This window comes from Amphibalanus amphitrite, unplaced genomic scaffold (assembly GCF_019059575.1).
Source record: "Amphibalanus amphitrite isolate SeventyFive unplaced genomic scaffold, NRLGWU_Aamphi_draft 000176F_arrow, whole genome shotgun sequence".
Lineage (NCBI taxonomy): Eukaryota > Metazoa > Arthropoda > Thecostraca > Balanomorpha > Balanidae > Amphibalanus > Amphibalanus amphitrite.
Genome location: NW_024881671.1, coordinates 370,516 through 392,212, shown reverse-complemented (window position 1 = coordinate 392,212; position 21,697 = coordinate 370,516). Strand labels below are relative to the sequence as shown.

The 21,697-nt window shown below is 49.1% G+C and overlaps 2 protein-coding genes across 3 annotated transcripts in view; one reads left to right on the top strand and one right to left on the bottom strand.

Annotated features, from left to right (window-relative positions):
- Positions 1-2,566: 2,566 nt before the first annotated feature.
- On the top strand, positions 2,567-8,511 carry LOC122383903. Its single transcript, XM_043370759.1, has 3 exons — positions 2,567-2,592; positions 2,850-2,911; positions 7,969-8,511. The coding sequence occupies exons 1-3, from the start codon at positions 2,567-2,569 to the stop codon at positions 8,259-8,261; spliced, it is 381 nt and encodes a 126-aa protein (XP_043226694.1). The 3' UTR covers positions 8,262-8,511.
- Positions 8,512-13,384: 4,873 nt separating this feature from the next.
- Positions 13,385-21,697, bottom strand: part of LOC122383920 (F-box/LRR-repeat protein 7-like) — a 50,936-nt gene continuing 42,623 nt past the window's right edge. For both annotated transcript variants that reach the window (XM_043370795.1, XM_043370796.1), the window contains 4 exons: positions 18,712-18,911; positions 17,412-18,084; positions 14,697-14,882; positions 13,385-14,208 (listed from right to left, as the gene is read on the bottom strand). In XM_043370795.1, coding sequence (XP_043226730.1) covers positions 13,673-14,208; positions 14,697-14,882; positions 17,412-18,084; positions 18,712-18,911 — 1,595 coding nt within the window. In that variant the 3' untranslated portion in view covers positions 13,385-13,672. The remainder of the gene's footprint in view (positions 14,209-14,696; positions 14,883-17,411; positions 18,085-18,711; positions 18,912-21,697) is intronic.

The window sequence follows — 21,697 nt, the reverse complement described above, 5'->3', positions numbered from 1 at the left end:
CGATACCCATTTTATGCAAAAATATCAACTTTGAAATTTGACCTAATTTGACCTGACCTTGACCTGACCTTCACAAAAACGTGACCTAGGCTGGCCCCAAAGGCTGCCTAACCCACATAATCGCATTTGTCATGTAAAATGGACCATAAAACATGTATCACACGACACATTCATATTGTGACCCCCGGTGACCTGACCTCGCTGTGACCTGACCCGGTATCAGTGACCTCAGATAGCAAAGTATGTGTTTGACGAACAATGTACCATCGATGGTTTTCAATAAATTACCAATTTACTCGCTTTCACAGCACATTTCTTGAATTGCCTGTGAACGGTGAAAATCTGACTTTTGACCTGACCTGTGACGTCATCGGTTTGACCTAGGTCAATGAAATTTGGTCACAAGGTAGTTCCCGGGTGGGGCTATCGAACGCCGTTTGAATTTTGAAAATCGGCCGGTAACTTTCCGAGATCTTAGGGGGGGGGGCCGATACGGCCCCCCCTACGGGTGGTAGGGTCCGCCGGTAGCCCTACGGGGCGCGGGTTAACTAAGATGAAGAAAATCGGAGGAAATTCGGAGAAGAAGGAAAAAGCCTACCAAATATGTCAGTGACATATTGTCAAACTGCTGTACCATTGTGAGTAAATGACCATATAAAAGGTCGTACAAGCCGATGGGACTGGGCGTTTCAATACACACCGTCTTACGCATTTTATTTTCGTTATTACCTAAAGACTGCTTGACGTTTTTGGCTTTCAAGCATTTAAGACGTTTTTTGTCGGCTCAGGTCCAGTAAGATTACCTCCAACTCGTAGGAATATGCACTTCAAGCCAACTAACACACCACACCCACGTGTGTCATAATGCTGAGAGATTGCGTTCACTCGGCTTGCTCCTAACTTACGATAATTCTCTCGCTAGATGGCAGGCCTGATCCCAATGTCGCGGATCCCAATGTTAATTTCCACGAGACACCAATCCAGTGTTATATCATCCATGGGTCTGCCAAGCAACGCGCCCCTTTTTGCCCCCTAAACACATATTTTGCTATTTGAGGTCATTTATACCAGGTCAGGTCACAGAGGTCAGGTCACTGAGGGTCACAATATGAAACATAGACCTATGTAGAGGTCTATGTATGAAAGTATTATGTGATGCATGTTTTATGGTCCATTTTACATTACAAATGCGATTATGTGGGTCAGACAGCCAATTGGGGCCAGTTTAGGTTATGATCTGGTGAAGTTCAGGTCAACGTGAGGTCAAATTAGGTCAAAATTCAAACTTGATATTTTTGCATAAAATGGGTATCGACTCGATGCATCTCGTTACGGGAAGTCTAATGGCGGTCTTTGTTTTGCGCTACGTGGTCTAGATTTGCTAAAGATTTATTAAAAAATTTGATGTCATCAATTTTGAACATTTTTTTCGCTATAAATTGGCCAAAAAAAGAAGATATCGATCTAAAAGTTGCGATGTAGATAGAAGCGCGCAGGGAATATCAAATATATTCCGTTATTCGAAATTCTAAAAAAATGGGATTTGTTAATAAAAAAGACATTTTTTATTTGAGGGATAACAATAACGAAATTCTGAAAATTCTATATTTCAGTGTAGTGTCGTTTTTTCTACACTACCACATACAGAACTTTGAAATTGCTTGCTAAAACTGTAGGTTTTGCGAGCGTTTCAAAGTTTCATGTTTTTTGCTCATTTTTGTTCGAACATTACCTCAGTTTAACCTCATTAACTTCTGACCTAAGGTGACCTAGGACTTGAAATTTTGTGTGAACGTGTCAAATTGATGTCCGGGAAGGTACTTAGAATTTGGCGGCGCTCCGCGCCGCTGTTTTCTTGCTGTTCAGGAAAGCCACATGTTCTCCTTCCAACGGGGCGAGGGTTAACCTACCTTTCTGCTTGGCATTACAGGTCCCGGTACAGCACATTAGTAGGGCACCCTGACTGGTCACCATGCTGCTGCTTCTATTCCTGCTCGAAGCACTCAAATTTGGCATAGCTTGCCAGAAAATTCCGCTGTACTACGGCACGCTGGACCCAGCTCTGGCGCTTCCCGGAGGACCAATAACGGGCGTCATCTCATCGTGTCAATGCTGCGCCTTCTGCAATAACAATGAGCTGTGCAAGAGCTTCAGCTTCCGTGGCAGCACCGGCGAGTGCACGCTGTACAGCAAGGTGGGCAGCTACCCGAAGTTCCTCCGACAGGACTGGGGTGCGGAGGATACGGAGTTCTACATCATGCCGCGTAGCTCCACGACTGAAGAATTTTGCCGTCAAGATGAAGACTGCGTGAACGGAGAACCTTGTTTGGGGAGAGTTTGCACCACCAACCGAACGATAACATGTCTCTCGATCAAGGAGCTGAGCCCCACCATCAACACACACACGTTCTGGGGCGCAGTCGACGGCACTGAGACCCGACTGTCCTGCTTGATGGACGTCCAGGGCGGCGGCTGGACGCAGCTGGTCGATGCTGTGTTCAACTTCTTCTGGCAGCCAGCGGACGTCCTGAGTTTGAACAGCATCGGACAGGGTGGTGTACACACTATGGGACAGCACTACTCAGCACTCTGGTAAGAGAATGCAGGCGCACTGGCTTATTTGCTGATTTTATACGCAAAGCCCTTCCCTAAAGTTGGAAACGTTTACTTATAAATTGATTTTAGAAGTAGGAATTACCCACAGAAGCATAAGTCCGCACCTATAATTATCGTGTACCGAAATGTATTCGCTAAGCTAGCAACGCTATCAAACACCTTTGCCACCTACCTCGGATTTAGGTATCCAGTGACTATGCCTAAAATAACTGGTCTTCCGTGTCTGCCCGTAGGGCCGCCGACCTAATCCGCGACTCCAGGCCGGGAGACTACAAGGTCATCGTCAGAAGCCAAGGTCAGTTCCGACACAGTATTTACTCAAAATTTTCGCTGTTATCCTTTAAGTCGTAAGAAGAGAACGTAACTCGCCCTCCCTTTTTGATCCAAGCTTTTTCAATGCACATATGTTCGATATCAGGCGCATTTATTGTCTTTCCTAACTAGATGCGTCTATACTTAACCCTATTAGTGGCAGGCTCCTGGCTACCCCTATTAGTGGCAGGGGGGGGGGGCTGTTTACGACCCCCCCTGATATCTCGAGATCTAACGGGCCGATTTTCAAAATTCAAACGGCATTCGATTTCGCTCAACGTGATCTACATTTCTAAAAAATAAAAATTAAAAATGTCAATAGGGGGGGGGGGTAGAGGGGGTAAAAACGGGCAAATTGCAGATACATTTTAGACTGTTTATCACGGCCAGGTTTCTGAACCAATCTTAACGCAACTTTTGCCGATCGATAGAAAATGAACCAAGAACTCACATGGATCCTAAAAATATACATTTTCAAAAATCATAGGCGGATACAGATCATTGAGATTGGGGGTACACAAAAAGTATAGTAAATAGGGGAAGCGGGGGGAACACCGCCACTGTGGGAAACACCGCCACCCCATCTGGCGGCGAAAGTATGAACTGTGAAATGTAAAAATCCGCTATTTCCTATTAACCGCACGAAGGTAAGCGTCTTCTGATTTGTGTTCCGGTGTTTCAGTGTAATCGAAGCTCAATGTGGGCATTTAAAGAAAAATGCACATTCTCTTATAAAAATTCGATGAGTTGGAAGCACTTTTGAATGTCTTTATGTAGAGATTCATTTTGATTTACTTGATTACATCGAAAAATAACTGATCGGCTTTGTCCAGTAAGATAGGTTTGCTTGTACCGTGTAGTACATTCTTGCCGCTGGCGATTTTTGCTTGTGATCACTTATTGGGGAACACCGCCACCCCGTGGCGGTGTTCCCCCAATTGAGGTTGCGACGTTTCCTGTTCGTAGCGTGATAAGTGATGAAACTCCAAAGGCACGCTTTATTTATGTTCGTAGATGTTCCTAAGTCGGGAATAAGCAGCTTATTTGATTTTTTACTTTATATTTTTCATACATCCCGACCAAGCACTTGCCAGCTGTATAAAACTGGCAAACAGCTGATGAACCTATACCTATTTAGGTGTCCATTACCGATTATTTACGAAAATTACCACTTACCGCCAGGAAACTCATCGCACGCGGTCTCTGAACAATTAACCCTAGAACGCCTAGGGGGGGGGGGTTGTATCAGCCCCCCCTGAGGTTTTTTCGAAGTGCACGCTAAACGGCTTGTCGTAGCGGGCTGAAATTTTCAATACCCTCTGGGGCAACCTTTGCGCATCTTTTGCCGAAAAAAATTGATCGGGTCATGTCAGGTCACGGAGTTATGACGTCATAAGAGGTACAGCCTCCGGCCGGATTTTCACAAACTGAGTGCCAACGCCCGAGGTTTCCTGCCGGTGGTACGGACATCGGTTGATGGATCGTGATGAAACTTCCCATGCATGTTAGGGCAAGTATTGGCTATCATATGGTATAAGAAATTTGACCGGGTCAGGTCAGGTCACGGAGCTATGACGTCACAAGAGGAACAGCGTCCGGTACTATTTTTGAAAAGCGCCCGAACCACTATTTTGCTAATTCTTGTCACCTCAATGGGAATATGCAGCAATATTAGCTTCTATAGGGAGCAAATGGACCTCCCAAATCCAAAAATACAATCAGATTTCAAAAATTTAAATTTTGATTTTTCGAATTTCTGCCGCCGACTGTGACCTTGCCGACTTCCGGCGCTCCCAACGCGCCATTTTTAGAGCTAGGGAAACGAAATACATACCAAACGATAGAGAATTGATCAAGGAACACGATAGTGAAGGTTTCAAGTCGATATCTCCCACCGTTTTGCCGCAATCGCCGCCGAAAGTTAAAAAAAAGTCTATTTTTCCGAAAGTTTGACCTTTGACCGGTCAAAAGTAGGTCAAATGTTGACCTAGGACCAAAAAATATACCACCAATCGCGAGATCTCGTTGTGAGCAATCCGTTGGTTTTTTCCGCTAAGCTCTACGACCTTCCGTTTCGAAACGCCAGGGGGGGGTCGTAACAACCCCCCCTGGTCGTTCGTGTTATGAGAAATGGCCTAGTCGTGCGAGGGTTAAAAGCTTTCGTAGGGATGGGTTGGGTTAACATCAACACCGGTGGCGGGGTTACCCACACAATTTGTAGGCGGCAAATATGCAAGGTATTTTTAAAAGTCGTGATACATGAAAACCTTTTATGAGCATGCAAAATAAGTACCTAAAACACGTGAGAAAATGTTTAAATATTGTAACCAAGACAATAACTACCAAGAGACTTCACACATATTCTCTCATTTTGGCGAAAAGCTTAGGGGGGCGGTGTTACCCCCGCTTCCCCTAAGGCTTTTGTTGGTACTGTTTCTAAAAAGGGTGGTAATGGTCTTGTTATGTTACAATTTTCTTATGAGAGAACGACTACCTACAATTGTATTGGTCGTGCATAGGCGGTGTCAGGGCACCTATGTTGGGAGGTAAAACATAACCCCCCTTTTTGGACGCCTGGATCCACCTATTATAGCAAAAACGTGTCAAAAGAGGATAAACAATAACTTTGTATATGTTATCACATGATACCTTTCATTCACTGTTCGTAAAACTGGTGCATACAGTTATAATACATCAGCATCGTGATCTTCGCCCAAATGACTCACTTCACGAATAGGACCCCCCAATTCCCAGTGCTCTGGAGCCGCCCCTGGTAAAGTTATGAACTTGAAATTTTCAGGGAATGTGCCCAATTTAGTTTAAGGAAAAGTAAGAAAATTTCAGCATCGTAGCTTCAGTGGTTTCGGAGATATTCCCGAAAAACCTGAGGGGTGGATGAAAACAACCCCCTGCCACTAATAGGGTTAACAGAAGACAACATATCGCCATAATTCATCCTCTGTTGCTTTTTCCATCGCAAGGAAAGTTATTACCTATAACCAAAACAAGCTGCAGATTTTCTTCACCAGTTTTTCAGTCTGCAACATAATAATTTTCTTTCACCATTACCACTTATGTATGTAGTTCTCTTCTATGGCCCGAGGAGTTCTTGGCAACATATGTAGGCATATGTACAGTGGAATCCGCTTAATAAATCCACTGATAATAAACCCAGCCGCTTATTGTGGCCAATTGAGCTGTTCACGGATTTTCTCCGTAGATACCCATACTTAATAAATCCGCTTAATAAATCCACCCACTCCGCTTAATAAAGCCACTTGGGAGTTTCAAAGTCCGCATTGACGTCTCCCCACTCGAAATGTGGCATCCAAACCGCTCCCAAAGAACCACTCTGGAGCAGCGGTCTGCAGCAGTTGGACTTCTAAAAACAGAAGGAGTTCAGGGCTTTCAAGAGCGCAATCACCATGCACCTCAATTACAATTGAGGTGCACAATTATTGGGGGTCCTGACCCCCGCCACCCAACCAGTGCAGTGGCGGAGCCCCTGGTCACTTTCACTAATCACTGGAATAAGTAAGGTAATGAGGAATGTTAGCCTGTACGTTTGTATTGCAGGAGAACCGAACGTGCAGCCGCGATGCATGCTTTTTTAATGAAAATGACTTACTTCGGTTAATAAAGCCACCGCTTAACCGCGTCCCAGTGGCGGTCTCAGCCAACTTCGCCCTAGTGGGGGGGGGGGGGGGGGGGGGGGGGGCATATGTTACCACCCACCTCTAACTCAAAAACTAAGAGGGCTAGAAAGACGCGGTAAAAAGAAGTCGATAGCTCTCAATGCGTACGTTTGAAAGTATTTCAGGCATTTTTCACCTTAGAGCAATATTGGGGTCACCAGAGGTCATCAAAGATCAAAATTTGCCAATTGTCATTATATTTTTCAGAAAACATGCCGCTATCTCAAGAACTATGGTAGCTAGAAAACGCATGGAAAAGCAATCGATAGCTTTTGAACTCTTCTTTTGATAAGGTCATTATCAAAATTGACCTCAGGTCAACGGTTTAGCCTCCAGAGGGCAAAAACTCAAAAAATAGCTGTAAAGTGTTTTTCGACAATAACTTTCGACTACAAAAAGCCACGACATTTCTATTGCCAGAATCGTGTTCCCCTCGCCGAGACGCGTCGAATGAACTATAATTTGACCTTGAAAGGTCAACTTGAAATTTTGACCTCAGGTCAAGGTCATGACCTGACAGGAAAAGGTCATGTTGCATATCAGTCGATGCGTCTCAACAAGACAAACACAATGAGACCATCTCCAGCGTTCTATCTTTTTCCAATCGCGAGTTATTGGCAAAAAACTGTTTGTAGCCTCAAATGACCTCGCATGACCTTTCTAGAGGCTATCAGCAAAAATGACACCTTGGCCATCACGAGTGGTCCAAATCATTGTGATTCTAAAATATTTGGACTGTTCCTATGCGTACACACAGATCTAGAGGCATTTTCATTTTTCTCCCTTGACTTGTAATGGAAAGGTCACGCCACTGACCTGACCTTAGGTCACGAATATAAAAAATCCGAGATATACAAATTGTAGGCGCCCATACCAGCATGTAATCCACCAAGTTTAAAACCTTTCTGACAAACACTGCAGGCTGGACATGATTGCAAACTTGTTTTTAGGCTTGGTCAGTTAACTTGACCTGGTGACCTGACCTGACATGACCGGGGGTCAAAATTTTCACACATTGTCCAAAATTGATGTACCAAACGCTACCCCAAGCGGCGCGGCGCTACGCACCGCGGTTTTTTATTCACACGCAAAAAACGCGACAGGGTGGTAACATATGTCCCCCCCCCCCACTGGGGCGAAGGCTAATAAATCCAAACCATCTTGTCACCAAGGTGGATTTATGAAGCGGATTCCACTGTACCTATTCCAGTATTCCTATTCATATTCATATAAATTTGGGTAATACTGAATCGACTCAGGGCTTACGGCTTCGGGCTTATCGCCAATCGCTGTATCATTGACGAGTGGATGAATTTCACTGTTTTATCGCACTGTGTCCCTGCAGCTCCGGAGAAGGGCGTGCTGTTCTCGGCGCCGCGAGCCCAGAGTCTGCTCGGAACCACGCCCGTCAGTGTGCCCTACGCGGCCGAGCCGGCCGGCAGCGGCTTCAGCTTTTGGACAGGTTCGGTGGTGTTCCCCTACATGTTGAACCAAAACGGCATCGTCTATCACATGAATGACAAGTCGTACATTCATGCCGGTGGCATCATGAGAAGCTCCCCAATCACCTACCGTCGCTGGGCCAATGGCGCTGAACATCCTCACACTATGCAGGTCTGGATTAAGGAGGGACAGTAGAAGACGCTCTATTTTGCTTTCTGTTCTCTTTTCCTCCTTTTATCTGTCCCTGTCACATAATATTATGCAAGGTACAATTAGTAGCTGATAGCACGGCATTACATACCTAAATGCTAGTTTGTGTATCTACGAGATTCACACAAACGTAGGGGAGAGCGGGGAGAGTTGTATCATGTCCAAGTTGTATCAGGGCGAATTGTGCCAAACTTATCCAATGGATGGCGCTCGCGACACGACCAGCCGACGAGGTTTTCCGGGCGCCATCTTTCCCTGTTTCGTCTTGTGGCTGAGTGGACGCGTCTCGAGGTGAGAGCCGATTTTATGTTTTTTTTTTAATGTCATTCTAAAAAAATAAGATGCAAGAAAATGTGTGTTTTGGGCATTTAGATGTGCACGAATTTGAAAGATCTCCGTAGCGGTGGTGAGGGTAGGTTCTAAGGCTGCGTGAGTGAAAACGGATTTCTCCAGCTGTCCGCTGTTTTTGAGCACGAGGATGTTTTTTCCAAGATGGCGGCCAGGTACATGTTGTATCAGAGCCGGGTGGGGTATGTTGTAACATGTATGTATGTATGTATGGTATGTACATGGGTATGTTGCTTTTGATCGCGAAAGCTAAGCCCTGGCTCGCGTTTGTAGGCAGCTAGTCACTGCTAGTTCCATTTCGGCACAATGTGTTGGCTTCTTTGCTCTTAACGGGCCACTTTTGCGTCTAGTCTGTTGATGCTTCGTTCGGATTGCATTGACCTTTGATCGGATTGAGTTTGGTCTAATAAAGTGAAGCCTTTGAGCATACCTATACATTGTATTAACCCCATTTATTGTTGTTGTTATGTTCAAAACCAGTAGCAAGCACACTCCCTGAAACGTGAAATAGTGATACAAATTACCCCACCATGTGATACAACTCACCCAAGCCATGGGGCAAGTTGTATCAAAAACATTGTTCTATTCGGCAGACTGTAGAAGAAAAACTGGTAGAGGTAGCGGAAAAGTTACTTTGCACAAAAAAGCAGAAGAATCAAGGAAGGGTATAGTATGGAAATAATGAGTTTATCACGGATAGTTACGAGGTTAGGGGTCTCGGAGTAAAAACTGATACAACCCACCCCACTCTCCCCTATAGGTAAAACCGGAATGAAGCGCACGGTAACGGACCCTTTAAAGCAGCGGTCGGCAGGTCCTCCGGGGTCGTGCCCCCTTTTTTTTAGCGCCAGGCAGGGCCATTACCCCCACCTACCAGACCCCATTGGTGATGCAATCAAGGTTACTGAAATTTTATATTTTCCGTGACTCTTTGGGTACCATATCTGCGAGAACCCGCAGGGGGCCCCGCCCCTCCCCTGCGGTTTCTCGCAAATATCTCAAAAAACGTTGCCACGGAGCGCCACCATTTCGACACATTTTATCATACATCTTCTCTGCACATGTTGTGAAAATTTCAGACCAAAGTAACTCAAGGTCAGGTCACCAGATCACGTCAAGTGACCTCACCTCAGTAGAGACTGTAACGCCTGCCGTAGCTACACAGATTCACAGCTCTTTCAAACTTTCAGGAATTGATAAGGCGATAGCATGTACAAAATTTGTATCTCGGAGATTTGATGTCGGTGACCATAGGTTAGGTTAGGTTAGGTTAGGTTAGGTTAGGTTAGGTTAGGTTAGGGGTCGCAAAGTCAATAGCAGAAAATTGAAAGGCGCCCCTTTTGGACGAGTGTCATTCCTAACACTGTGAAACACTGAATTACAAGGAAACATGACCACCTAACCGGAAAAGTGCACCCGTAACATCGCTGTATGTCCCTGAAGTCATTTCAGGTCATGCATGGTAGCTAACAGTTTTTTGCTAATAGCTTTTGATAAAGGCATACCAGAGCGATGAAAATGCCTCAGATGTGTTCAGCTCGACGATACGGATCGACTGATGTGCAACAAAACCTTCGATTCTCTCGACGGGAGGATCACGATGCTGATAAAAGTGAGCTCTTGCAAGTTTGAAGTGAAAAGTTAATGAAAAAAAAAACTATCAGTAAGCAACGTACATTTTGGCAGTTTTTGTCTCCTGCAGGCTAAACCGTTAATCTTAGGTTGAATCTGAGGGCAGGCATCAGAAAGAACGTTTACAGAGCTATCGAATGCGTTTTTCCGCAGCGCTGTAGCTCTATCCTTTCCTGAGCTATAGGCCAGTTTGTCGAAAATTGCCAAAGGTTGACCTGGAAATTGGCGAAATTTTACGTTCGATGACCTCTGGTGAGCTGACCTTTGACGTGACCTAAAAAGTGATCATAGTTTTTTCTTCATCATTTCTTACGCTATTTCGAATGCCGACTACGGTGTTTCTCTAGTGACCCAGGAGCCAAGTTAATTGGGGGTGTTCAACCTCCAACTCCAGCAGGGCGTGGAAATCCAGGAGCCCCAGCGGGACGGAGGCTAACCCCCATACGTATAGGGGTAGCGGATATTTTTCTGGAATAGATCACGTTAAAAGGGTCGGATCACGAAAAAAAAACGTACCCTGACCCGATCATTTTTAATCTGTCCTGAAAATGGCATTAACCAGAATAACCATTGATTTGTGAGATCTTTATTGAGATCATGGCAGGCCACAAAATCTCACTTCAAGAAGCTACAGCAGGACCCGATTAACTCGATAATTGTCATTGACTTCTGGAAGGTCACCCAATGACCAAGCAAGGACATTTAAATTGGGTAGCAGCGGCTGCCTATCTTCACGGGCAACACGCTCAATTTTTCTGCAAAGCTCCAGCTCAGAGGCCGAGATGCTCGGGTCAGGGTGCAATGGACGACTCCTCTCCCTTGCGTTAGTGACTGTGAAAACACCAATAGACGAGCACCGGTTAATACATGACAGTTAGTTTTGCACGACTGTACGGAATGGTGAGCAGCTAATGAAAATTGGCATGCGCCAGCTGATCAGTTCATGCTTTGTGCGTTTGACCTTGAATAATCTTTGAATCCTGGGGCACAACAGTTGCGATGCCTGTCCCAGTGTCCCATCAAGGGAGCCATTAATTCTAAAAAGATGAGGCTTTCTCAGAGGCCCTCATTACCCCCAGCCGAAGGGCGCCATTACCCCCAAAGGGGGCATGCCCCACCATTTGCCGACCCCTGCTTTAAAGCTTGGAGCGGAACTACAGCACTCTCGCAATTAAATGCACCCCTTGTTAGTTCATACTTCTTCGGCATTCATTTCACTGCCTAACAGCGCCTTTTCCATTTGGATGCACCTGGACAGAAAGGTGTTCTTGGGAGCTTTACTGCGTGCGGCGCAAATCCGGCTGTCCCATCCAGCTAGCGCATGATGGGACAGCGAGAACGAACGGCCCACGCTGAACAAGTGATTGTGTCACCACTGCCCTACGGCACGTTCAATTTTAGAGTTATATAAATTCCTCTGTGAATGTAGGTGGGAAGAACATGACGTAGGATAGGCCAACGTCTGTTAACATGTATGGCGATCTATGGAGGATGTAACGGAAAGGACATAGCAACATAACGCAAAGGACGTTAGTAGGGTGGTGGATATTTGGTGGATATAGCGTTGCTGTGTCCTGTTCAGGGCGACTTTCCGATCGTAGCTTACCACTCAACAGATAAGGAACAGCGTTTAGTTCATTCATTACGGAGCGAGCGAAGCGAGCGTAGTCTTTCCTTATTAGACCAGTAAAACGCCTTTTGGGCGACCAACGGAGCGAGCGAGAGGATGGGCCTTGCACGTGCGAAATTGCGAGGGGGTACCTCCAACTAACTTGTGCACTGCACCCTACTAACCGGTCTTTAGCGATGTGCCAAATTTCAGCGCAATCGGCCTAGCCGTTCTCGAGATCTGGAAGCGGCACACTGCACGTGCGCACGTGCAAGCGGGGTCCAAACTGACTTTTTCACGGCACCCTACTAACTGGTCCCCAACCGTGTACCAAATTTGAGCGCAATCGGCCCAGCCGTTCTCGAGATCTGGGAGCGCCCCCTGCACGTGCGCACGTGCTGTAGCACCCCAACCTTAACACATGCAGATGAATTATCTGATGGAGACCTAACTGTGTACCGAGTTTCAATTCAATCGGCCCAACCGTTGTGCCGTTATTGAGGTTGCAATTTTGGGGGTTCTTAAAAAATGTCCAACTTTACCACGCGCCACGTGCGTTGGTTGGCAAGAACGCATGGTGGCCATCACACCACAGAACTTTTACGTCCAAGTGACATTCAGTAAAGAAGACCGCTTGTCAATCGGATGTCCCGTTCCTAAGATATTAGCTTTTGAAGAGCGTCCCCACGGCCGGCCGGCCGCTCATACTCAGGATTTTCCCTTAATTCAGTATGAGACTCCGCTCGCTTCGCTCGCTCCGTAATTAACGGAAATTTCTGAGTATGAGCGGCCGGCCGGCCGTGCGGACGCTTTTGCGAGGCTTATATCTCAGCAACCACTTGACCGATTTACACGCGGTAATTTTTGTAGGGTAGCTTCATTCATTCTACCAAGTATTGGACTATTCCCGATGCATGTGGGTGACCCCTTATGCACGTGCCACGTGCAAAACGAAGAGGTGTAAGTTTTATAATTGTTGCAATATCTCGGTAACTACTTGGCCGATTACGCTGAAAGTTGGCATGTAAGTAGGTACCTACTAGGCACTGCATATCCATGTGCCAGAGTTGGGGTGCTGCTGCACGTGCGCACGTGCAGGGGTCGTTTCCAGATCTCGAGAACGGCTGGACCGATGGCGCTCAAATTTGGTACACGGTTAGGGACCAGTTAGTAGGGTGCCGTGCACAAGTCAGTTGGGACCCATTTCGCACGTGCGCACGTGCAGGGTGCCGCTCCCAGATCTCGAGAACGGCTGGGCCGATTGTGCTCAAATTTGGCACATCGCTAGAAACCGGTCAGCAGGGTGCCGTGCACAAGTCAGTCGGAGGTACCCCCTCGAAATTTCGCACGTGCAAGACTCACCCCTCGCTCGCTCCGTTAGTCGCCCCAAAAGGCGCTATACTGGTTTCATACAGCTTATGCGTCACTTTTATTGATTAGTATATGTTTCATCCGCAAACAACGAATTTGTTTACGGTAGTGAGCGGAGGAATTCAGCGTGTAACAATAAACAAACAAACAAATACATCATGTATATTGGACTCATCTTTTTCATTCAAATGTGTAAAGGCTAATTTCAGAAAAATAACAACACATATACTTGAAGCAAAATATGTACAAATATTTGGCATTCACATATCTATGACACGTCATCGATAAAAAGGCACCCGGGCGCCATCACCCGCTGGGCAGGGCGGCAAAAACGAGACACTCGCTGGTTAAAACATCACACTTCAGCACAATACAGTCTCTATGTTGATAATAAATAATATCACGTGGTTGTTTTGTGCCGTGCCGCGGCGGCTGCTCAGTAGAAGCCCGGGTTTGTGTGCTCGATGATGCAGCGTTTGCAGTACTTTTTCACGGTGCGGTAGCCCTCCAGTGTGACCGGTGAGTCCTGGATGTTGAGCTGCTGCAGGCCACGGCAGTAGTAGGCGATGAACTTGATGCCGGCGTCGCTGATCATCTCGCAGCTCTTCACGCTCAGCTTCTTCAGGTTCGGACAGTTTTGCGAGAGCATCTTCAGGCCGTGATCAGTGACGTCGCATTTGCCGATGTCGAGCGCGCGCAGCCGCTGACAGCAGCGGGCCACCACCTCCATGGAGGCGTCAGAGACGGCCTCACAGCCGCGCACGTTCAGGTAGCGCAGCTTGTAGCAGCTGCGCGCCACCTGTTTGACGCCGGCGTCCGAGACGCGGTCGCACTTGGCCACGCTGAGGTAGCGCAGTGTGGGCCCGAGGCGGGCCAGCTCGTGCAGGCCGTAGTCTGTGACGCGGCTGCAGTCCGAGATGGAGAACTCGCGCAGACTGACGCAGTAGCTGGGCACGTGTCGGATTCCCAGGTCTGCCGGAGACAGGGAGGGGGTGGTGCAGGCGTGGCGTCAGGCGGAGTCGAAGGGGGGGGGGGGGGTAACCAGTTGCCAGGCTTGGTTTACCTTGGACATAAAGCAAAGAAGCACCAATTCTAGCGAGAGTTTAAGACAAACCGTTCTTCGTGCTAAACGGGAACGACAAAAGCTTGCTGAATAAGCAGCAGTTAAGACATTGAAAAGCACGTTGCACTCTAACTATAACTACCATGCTCGACTACTGACACGACATAATTTACAGTAGCGAAATGCTGAGAAATAATCTACCGCCAACGTTTTCCGAAAAACTACCACACTGCAAACACTACAACTTCTCCGGTTTATCACACCGGCACTGCTCCTTCGGAACGTGCATGCCTTGGGCCCGGCTGAGGCGGCAGGCCGCTGCGCCCCGCGGTCGGTGCGGGGCCCGTCATGTCGCCCGTGCCGCCCGTGCCGCCCGTGCCGACCGTGCGCCGCTCACCTGTGAGCTGATCACAGCGGCGCATGTAGAGGTGCTGCAGCTGCGGACAGTTGTGCACGATCACCTGCAGGCCGGCGTCGGTCAGACTGTGACAGTCGGTCAGGTCGATGTACTGCAGGCACAGCTGTCGCTCGGAGCCGGCCAGCGCCTCGCTGCTGAAGTCGATGCACGTGATCCGGTGGCAGCCTGCCGAGGGGACGGCGTCAGCTGGGAGGACAGTGGCGACGATGTCGTGTGCCTGCTGCAAGTGGGCGGTTAGGGGAAGTCAGCCGGTGGACGAGAAGGTACATGGGTCTGTTCCAGCCGCACTTCCAAACACCTCTAAACTCCTCCAAGAGCAAGATAGAGGAGGTTGGAGCAGGGCCCTCCTTGGCTTTGTAGGGGCTAGAGCTGCCACTGGAACAGGGAAGCAATCTTGGAGGAGTTTAGAGGTGTTAGGAAGTGCGACTGAAACAGACCCATATACGGAACACATAAGACGTGTGGAAAACAATGTGGAAAATGGAAAATGCTGATGTGGAAAAATTTAATAGTAGGTCGGGAAAATAGGTGAAACATAAATGTCGCATGCTACTCCGTGCTGCACCTTCTACTTTCCAGCAATGTTGTAACGGTTTGTATATAGTGCACGACCATATAGACCTCTGTTAATACAGAGGTCTATGGCGCGACGAATATCAAATGCAACCCACAAGGCCGTAAATTTTGAACAAGTTATTGCTCACCAGTCATGCACTTCCTGTGCATAAAAACTCAATTTACGAAGCATACCATCATTACTCGACATGGCCAATGTCGGTATAAGGCGGCGCGGTCGAACAGAATTACCGACATGCATGGCAGCGTACATACTACCCGGAAGGTCCCGCTAGCCAATCCAGACGGTCGCAGACCTCAGTAGAGTCTGCACACTGATATCAGGGTGTTACGTATCGTATATCACATATATGCTAGCATCGCGTGTCTTGTGACCCGTGTGTATCGTGTTTACGTTAGCCTGAGCCTCAAGCCGAATGTCGTGACAGGCCCCTGAAACTCCCGGTCAGGATGTCCGAAACTCAGTTCTAAGGCTGTACGACCGTAAGTTACGACATACGTAAAATGATATACCTGAAGTGCATGACACGAGTGACATAAGAAGTGCTTAAATACGAAGTGCATATCCGAGTCGCCTGATAGTTTGATCATTTTTAACGTAGTTAAATAACCTCGTGTACAAGTACCTAATTTCCGCTGCAGCTAGCTAAATACATGCAGCACAAAACACTCGGAAAAGCGAAAATCGACCCAGCGTTAAACTCTTAAAAGAAATGAAATTCGCAATATCATTGGGAAATCTGGGCTATTTTGATCTACAGAAAGCTGATCTTCCCTCTAAAATATCTGATACGGGAAACGCAAGTCGAGAAGAAAAGTGACCTGTTGCCGATAAGAAACAAAAATTGGAACGAAGAATACCCGGCGGCACACCCAGACTGATGGGTGACACCGATGACATTGCATGTCAGCCCGACACGCCCACACAGTGACACGGCCGGCTGACACGGCTCAGCTGTTCCGTAAGGGGGCTCCCTCGGGCTGACGGGGCGACATTCGGTGACTGTAGCCGGCTCGGGCAGTCTGTGTATGTCGGGCAATCTGTGCTGTATGTATCGATCAGAGGACACAGGCGGGCTGGCTGCACGCATGCTTCGCTTTCGATGGCGCGATAAGTCTGCCCCAGGAGCGGCGCAGCCGCTCACGGGTATGAATGATGATTCCAACTCAGCATAGGTAGGTAGTCTAAAAGAATGAAAGCTGTAGGTATGCCTAGTACTCATGAGCAAAGCTGCAAGAATGAATAACATATGGAATTGGTCCAAAAGCTAGATTTCGCGAACAGTTTTACCGTGGCGAGGAAATATAAATATAATTCAAAATATGGAATGAAGGAGCTCATGGTGCAACAATTGACACTGTGCACGAGGTGCAACAAGGTAATGTAAAAAGACCTAAGCCACCTAGAATTAGGAGTGAGTGCCATGTCATGGCTGGATTTGAAATGCCTGAGTGGTGAGATCAGCTTTGTCTATAGCTATGTAAGGCGATGAAGAGCCGAAGCACAATAGCTGACCGTTGCCCCTCTAGACGTAATTTGAAAATGATATTGACAACAGTGTCGATGGTCTAATTTTGAATCAAATGTCTACGCTGCGTCACCGTATTACTGATTCTTTCATTGAATATTTTCATATTTCGTAATACGTTACTCACTTCAATATTCGCCACATTCTGTGATATTTGACATCACGACTGAAGAGCAGCTACTCCGTTAACAACCAATGTATCGTTTTCAATAATGACAACACGATCATCTTTCAAAGATTCGGCAAACGAGAAAGAACTCAGTACAGCTCAGCTGTAAGACACGTAAGCCGAACAAGTCACCTAGCATGGACCGTCTCAGCAGTCGGTACCAATTTCCAAACATAGCCACCAGAGGGCGCTACAGCTGGACTGCTTGCTGGAGGGTGGCGCTACTATAGTCAATAGTCATGCCTCCGCTGCTACCTTCCCATTTCCGCTCCCATTTCCGCTCCTACTCCGATTCTCCTTTTTCAATTGCTCCTGCTCCTGCTCTCCTATCCTCCCTTTAAACCTCCCGTCCCGTGCCAATGCCGTTCCCGCCCTCACCCTCCCATCGCCCGGCGGCACCCTCCTCTCCCCCTCTCTCACCGGTGACATCGAGGTGCTCCAGGCCGGGACAGTTGGTGACCACCTCGAACAGCGCCTGGTTGCTGACGTTAGCGCAGCCGCGCAGCTCCAGGTGACGCAGCTGGGGACAGCGGCGCGCCAGCAGCGACAGGCCGCGGTCGGTCAGTCGCGCGCACCCGTTCAGCTCCACCCGCTCCACAGTGTGACACAGCGTGCCGGGCGTGTCTCGGCAGAGCAGCTTGACGATCTGCCGGAGCGCCCGGTCGGCGCCGGTCGTCTCGCCCGTCAGCGTGATGCTGGTCCACAGCTGCGGCTCCCAGACGAGGAAGTACCAGCGCCGGCAGACGCGCGCGCAGAAGCACAGTTCGTTGGTGGACAGGTACGAGAAGATGTGCAGGATCAGCTCATCCGGAAGCCGGTCAAACGGGGCCGGTTTATGTGTCCGCTTGCCCTTGAACATGGTGAGGATGAGCTCGTTGCTGGAGGGCGGCTCGGGCAGCTGCGGTGGCCGCGGCGGCTCGCGCACGCTGAACGAGGGCATTGCCGCGGCCGGGTAGCAGGCGGCCGTCTGGGGAGGCTCGCCGCCCCACGGCGACGGCTGCTGCCGCGGGGAGGGCGCCGACGGCCGCGCCACCAGCGTGTGGTAGCCCAGGTCGTAGGCGGGGGAGGCGCGCCCGTGCGCCGCCGGCACCAGCTGGGGACACAGACAGACACAGAGGTCAGACGGGCCACCGGACGGACCCCTGGGGTCACCAAAGGTCACTGAGAGTCAGCACAGACGAGTTGTCCCGTCGAGGTCATCGACGGGTGGTGCCGGTCAACAAGGCACTCGACGGACAGTGGCCGGTCGTGACTCGGCATCGAGGATGCGGGAGAGCCCGGTCCGAACAGAGTCCGAACGGCCGCTGACTCGGCAGAACCGCGCTCAGAGCGGCGACTATAGGTGGGCACCGCTGCACGCGGCTAACGGAGCGAAGGACAGACGGAACACGACGAGAGAGTAGAAAGTAGAAACAATCACAAAGAAACAGACAGCACAGGAGGCGGAGACTTGAAGGGAGACAGCAATCGGAACGATCATCGAGAATGAGTCCTGTTCGTCAGGCCAGTCCTCGGGCTTCACGTCTCTATCACCATGTAGAGGACCAGTCAGCCAGAGCGATACTCATCACCTAGCCACCTCCCCATCACATAGAGTCCTAATGCAGAGCCCGACTCGGCCCGCAGTCGCCCCACTCCAAGTCAGCCCGCCGTCGCCCCACCCGTAGACCCAGTTAGAGTGTCGCCACACTCCCTGTCAGTCCGCCGTCACCCCACCCACCTTGTGGTTGTAGACGGAGGGCGACATCCGACCGCCGAGGCCGGTCTCTGCGTCCGCTCTGGCACGCACCAGGCCCGGGTGGCCGGGCAGCGCGGCCGCCACGGTGGCCATGTCGAACGGCGGCGAGGGCGCCGGTACCGAGAGTGGGTCCATGGTCAACGGTCGGCGCAGCTCGGCCGACAGGGCTCCTCCGACCACGTCTGTGAGAGCAGAGGGGCAGACAGGGCGTCAGATACAGCGGCCATATAGGGGTAGAGGAGGGGCCGGCGGGGTCAGCCATGGAGTGACACTGGGGCAAGGCAGGGGAAACGATCAGAGGGACAGAGCGGAACAGCCAGACACAAAAAAACTAGGCAGGGAAAATCCGACTGACAGTGGTGAGCTGAACAGAATGTCATCGACCAGACAGGCGCGGGCGCGCGGGGAAGGGACAGAATGAGCTAGCTCTATGGTAGGAATCACATATAGGCAGAAATACCGAATTCACATGAGCTCTAATGTGGTTAACGCCCACCATCAGTCTTCCGGTTCCCAGGAGATTATAGTGGCATAACGTCATCCGATAATCAAAGCGGTTTTAGTGGCAAACATCAGGATCAGAACTATTATCTCGTTAATGACAACTTAGAAAGGCTTGTGAAATACCAGATTATCCCTTCAAAAGGTCAGCATCACTAGCGACTGACTTATGGCGTGTCGTAGGGGTGGCATAGGATAAGTGCGGGAGCCGTGAATATATGCAATTACACGAAAGGGCCGCTGTCACCGGCAGCGACAACTCTCTCTCAAGACTTGGCTGCACTATATGAACCTGGAAGCAAGCAAAACATTGTTCTATATACCCTGATCAAAACGGTCACTGACAGACCGGAAGTAGGGGCCGCTCACACCGGATAGGGAATGGAGCTGCTGACACCAAACGGGCGCGGAAACAAATGTCCGTTTCTCCAAACGGCAGAATGGCAAGCATACAAAAACACTTCAACATGCCCAACACATACATCGACACTTAGTGACCAAGAGTGACGTGGAAATGTCGGATACGCACTAAAACCACAATGACATCAACACCTGGTACTAAGTGCAGGAAGTGAGACACGTCAAGTCGCGCTGCCACTCCGAGCAGACGGATGTGTTTAAAACTGAGCCGCAGCTGGCGATACGAGAACCAATCTCAACTCGAGTGGTGGGTCACTTCAGAATTTGTTGAATCGGGTCAGATAGTCATCAGATGACTCACAACAAAGACAGTCCGCCTCTGTGACCCACCCGCACGTCTCGGCAAAAAGCATCGAGTGCCTCCTTCACCCAGAACTCGCCGGGCGATACGGCGGGGCAGTACGCCGGCAGCGTCCTCGCTGTGAGGTCAGTGGCGTCCGCTCGCGGGGCGTTGTATGCAGTGGGGGTGGCGCCGCTACGAGACGGGTCGAGGTCAGGTCACCAGCCCGCCTAGCCGGGTGGCGCGACCCGCCCAGAGCCTCATGCATGCCGCCCGCGTATGAATAGCTGCATACACTTGGCTCGACACCAAGCGTCGGTGTGTGTTTGTTCGGGCGTTACGTCATCTCGGCAAAAATGTCCCGGCGTGCCGCTCTCACAACAGAGGCCGAGTCTGTGTACACAGGCCGCCGGGCGCCGCACACTGGTCGGAAACGCTTCAGCGAGAGGCCAGCGGCCTTTCCGCAAAAGTTTTTTGCTTATTATTCCACAACTAGTGAAGCAAACTTCATAAAACTTTGCATACCTTCTCTGTCATATGTAAGCTATCATTTGGATGTCAAGCACTAAATATATGACGTGAATCTGTTAAGTTATGACGTCATAATTGAGTATAATACAGGATCTAGCACCACTTTAAGTCAACAAGGGAAATTGGGAGCTGCTATTCGGGCACCGGGAATGGTTTCATGCACTCCTTGCAAGGTCCAGTGCTTGACTTTAGCATTGTTGACTTTGTGTGACGTTATTTATGACGTCACTAAGGCCATATAAGTTTTTCGTCAATAACTCCTGATCAGATGGAGCTAGAGAGTCGGGAAAGCCACCATTGGACTCAGGAAGACCTGCCGAATCGAATGATATGCAATATGACCTCCTTCAACCATTTTCGTGACCTGAGGGGCTCCGACCTGACCTTGACCCGAGGTTAACGCCTTAAGTTGACTTCACCCGAACACCAAGTATAGCATTCAACGCGCCTGAGCTAGACAAACACGATGATGCCAAAATCGCGGCAGTGCGACCATTTTTGGCAAAGTAATTAACCTAAAACCCAGCCCGTGCCTTGTGGCACTTACCTGACGTAAGAGGTCACTGGCTGACCTAAGACCTTAAAATCGGGTAGTACCTAATTTTTGCGTCTTATAACGGCACACAAGCTTGTTTTTTTCCGCGAGGCTCTAGCTCAATTAGAGGCGAAATGGCGAGGGAGTTGTACCAACCCTCCCCGGTCAATATAGAAAACCAATCGGTCCGGCCAGGGTTAAATACCGGAATTGTGATCTAATGTAAAAAGACGGCCCAAGGTAACCCGACGTCAGTGACAGGTGTCCTATATTTGCAGCGTCTTATATTCACGAAGGTTTCAATTTCCACTTTCTTCAGCCGAGTGATGGTTGTCAATAGCAAGGCTCTCTTAATGCAAGCCGTAATCGCCACGCAATATGTGGAAGGCTTTTGATGTCAATACATACATAAATGCATACATAAAACGCGCTTTTCACAAAATTCATAAACTCAAGCGCATCTGTTTTTAATGACCAGTCAACTACGCATGGATGCGTGCAGGCCACACAGGTCAGCGTAAGCCGGGCGCGGCGGCCGAGCCGAAACTGGGGCGGGGCGGGCGGTAGTTGGGTAGGAAGAGCGGCTCCTGCAAATTTTGCGCAAATATGCGCAGTTAGCTTTTATGTTGCCCTGGTGTAAATTTAAATCCTACTTCATCTCACAAAAAATCAGAGTGGAACTAGATGGGACTACCTGTTGT

What these genes read in the sequence shown, in the direction of transcription:
- LOC122383903 (XM_043370759.1), top strand. Translation starts at nt 2,567, where the DNA reads ATGGGACAGCACTACTCAGCACTCTG. An exon ending in CAGCACTACTCAGCACTCTG is followed by an intron (nt 2,593 to 2,849) that starts GTAAGAGAATGC and finishes GTCTGCCCGTAG; the next exon opens with GGCCGCCGACCTAATCCGCG. An exon ending in GGTCATCGTCAGAAGCCAAG is followed by an intron (nt 2,912 to 7,968) that starts GTCAGTTCCGAC and finishes GTGTCCCTGCAG; the next exon opens with CTCCGGAGAAGGGCGTGCTG.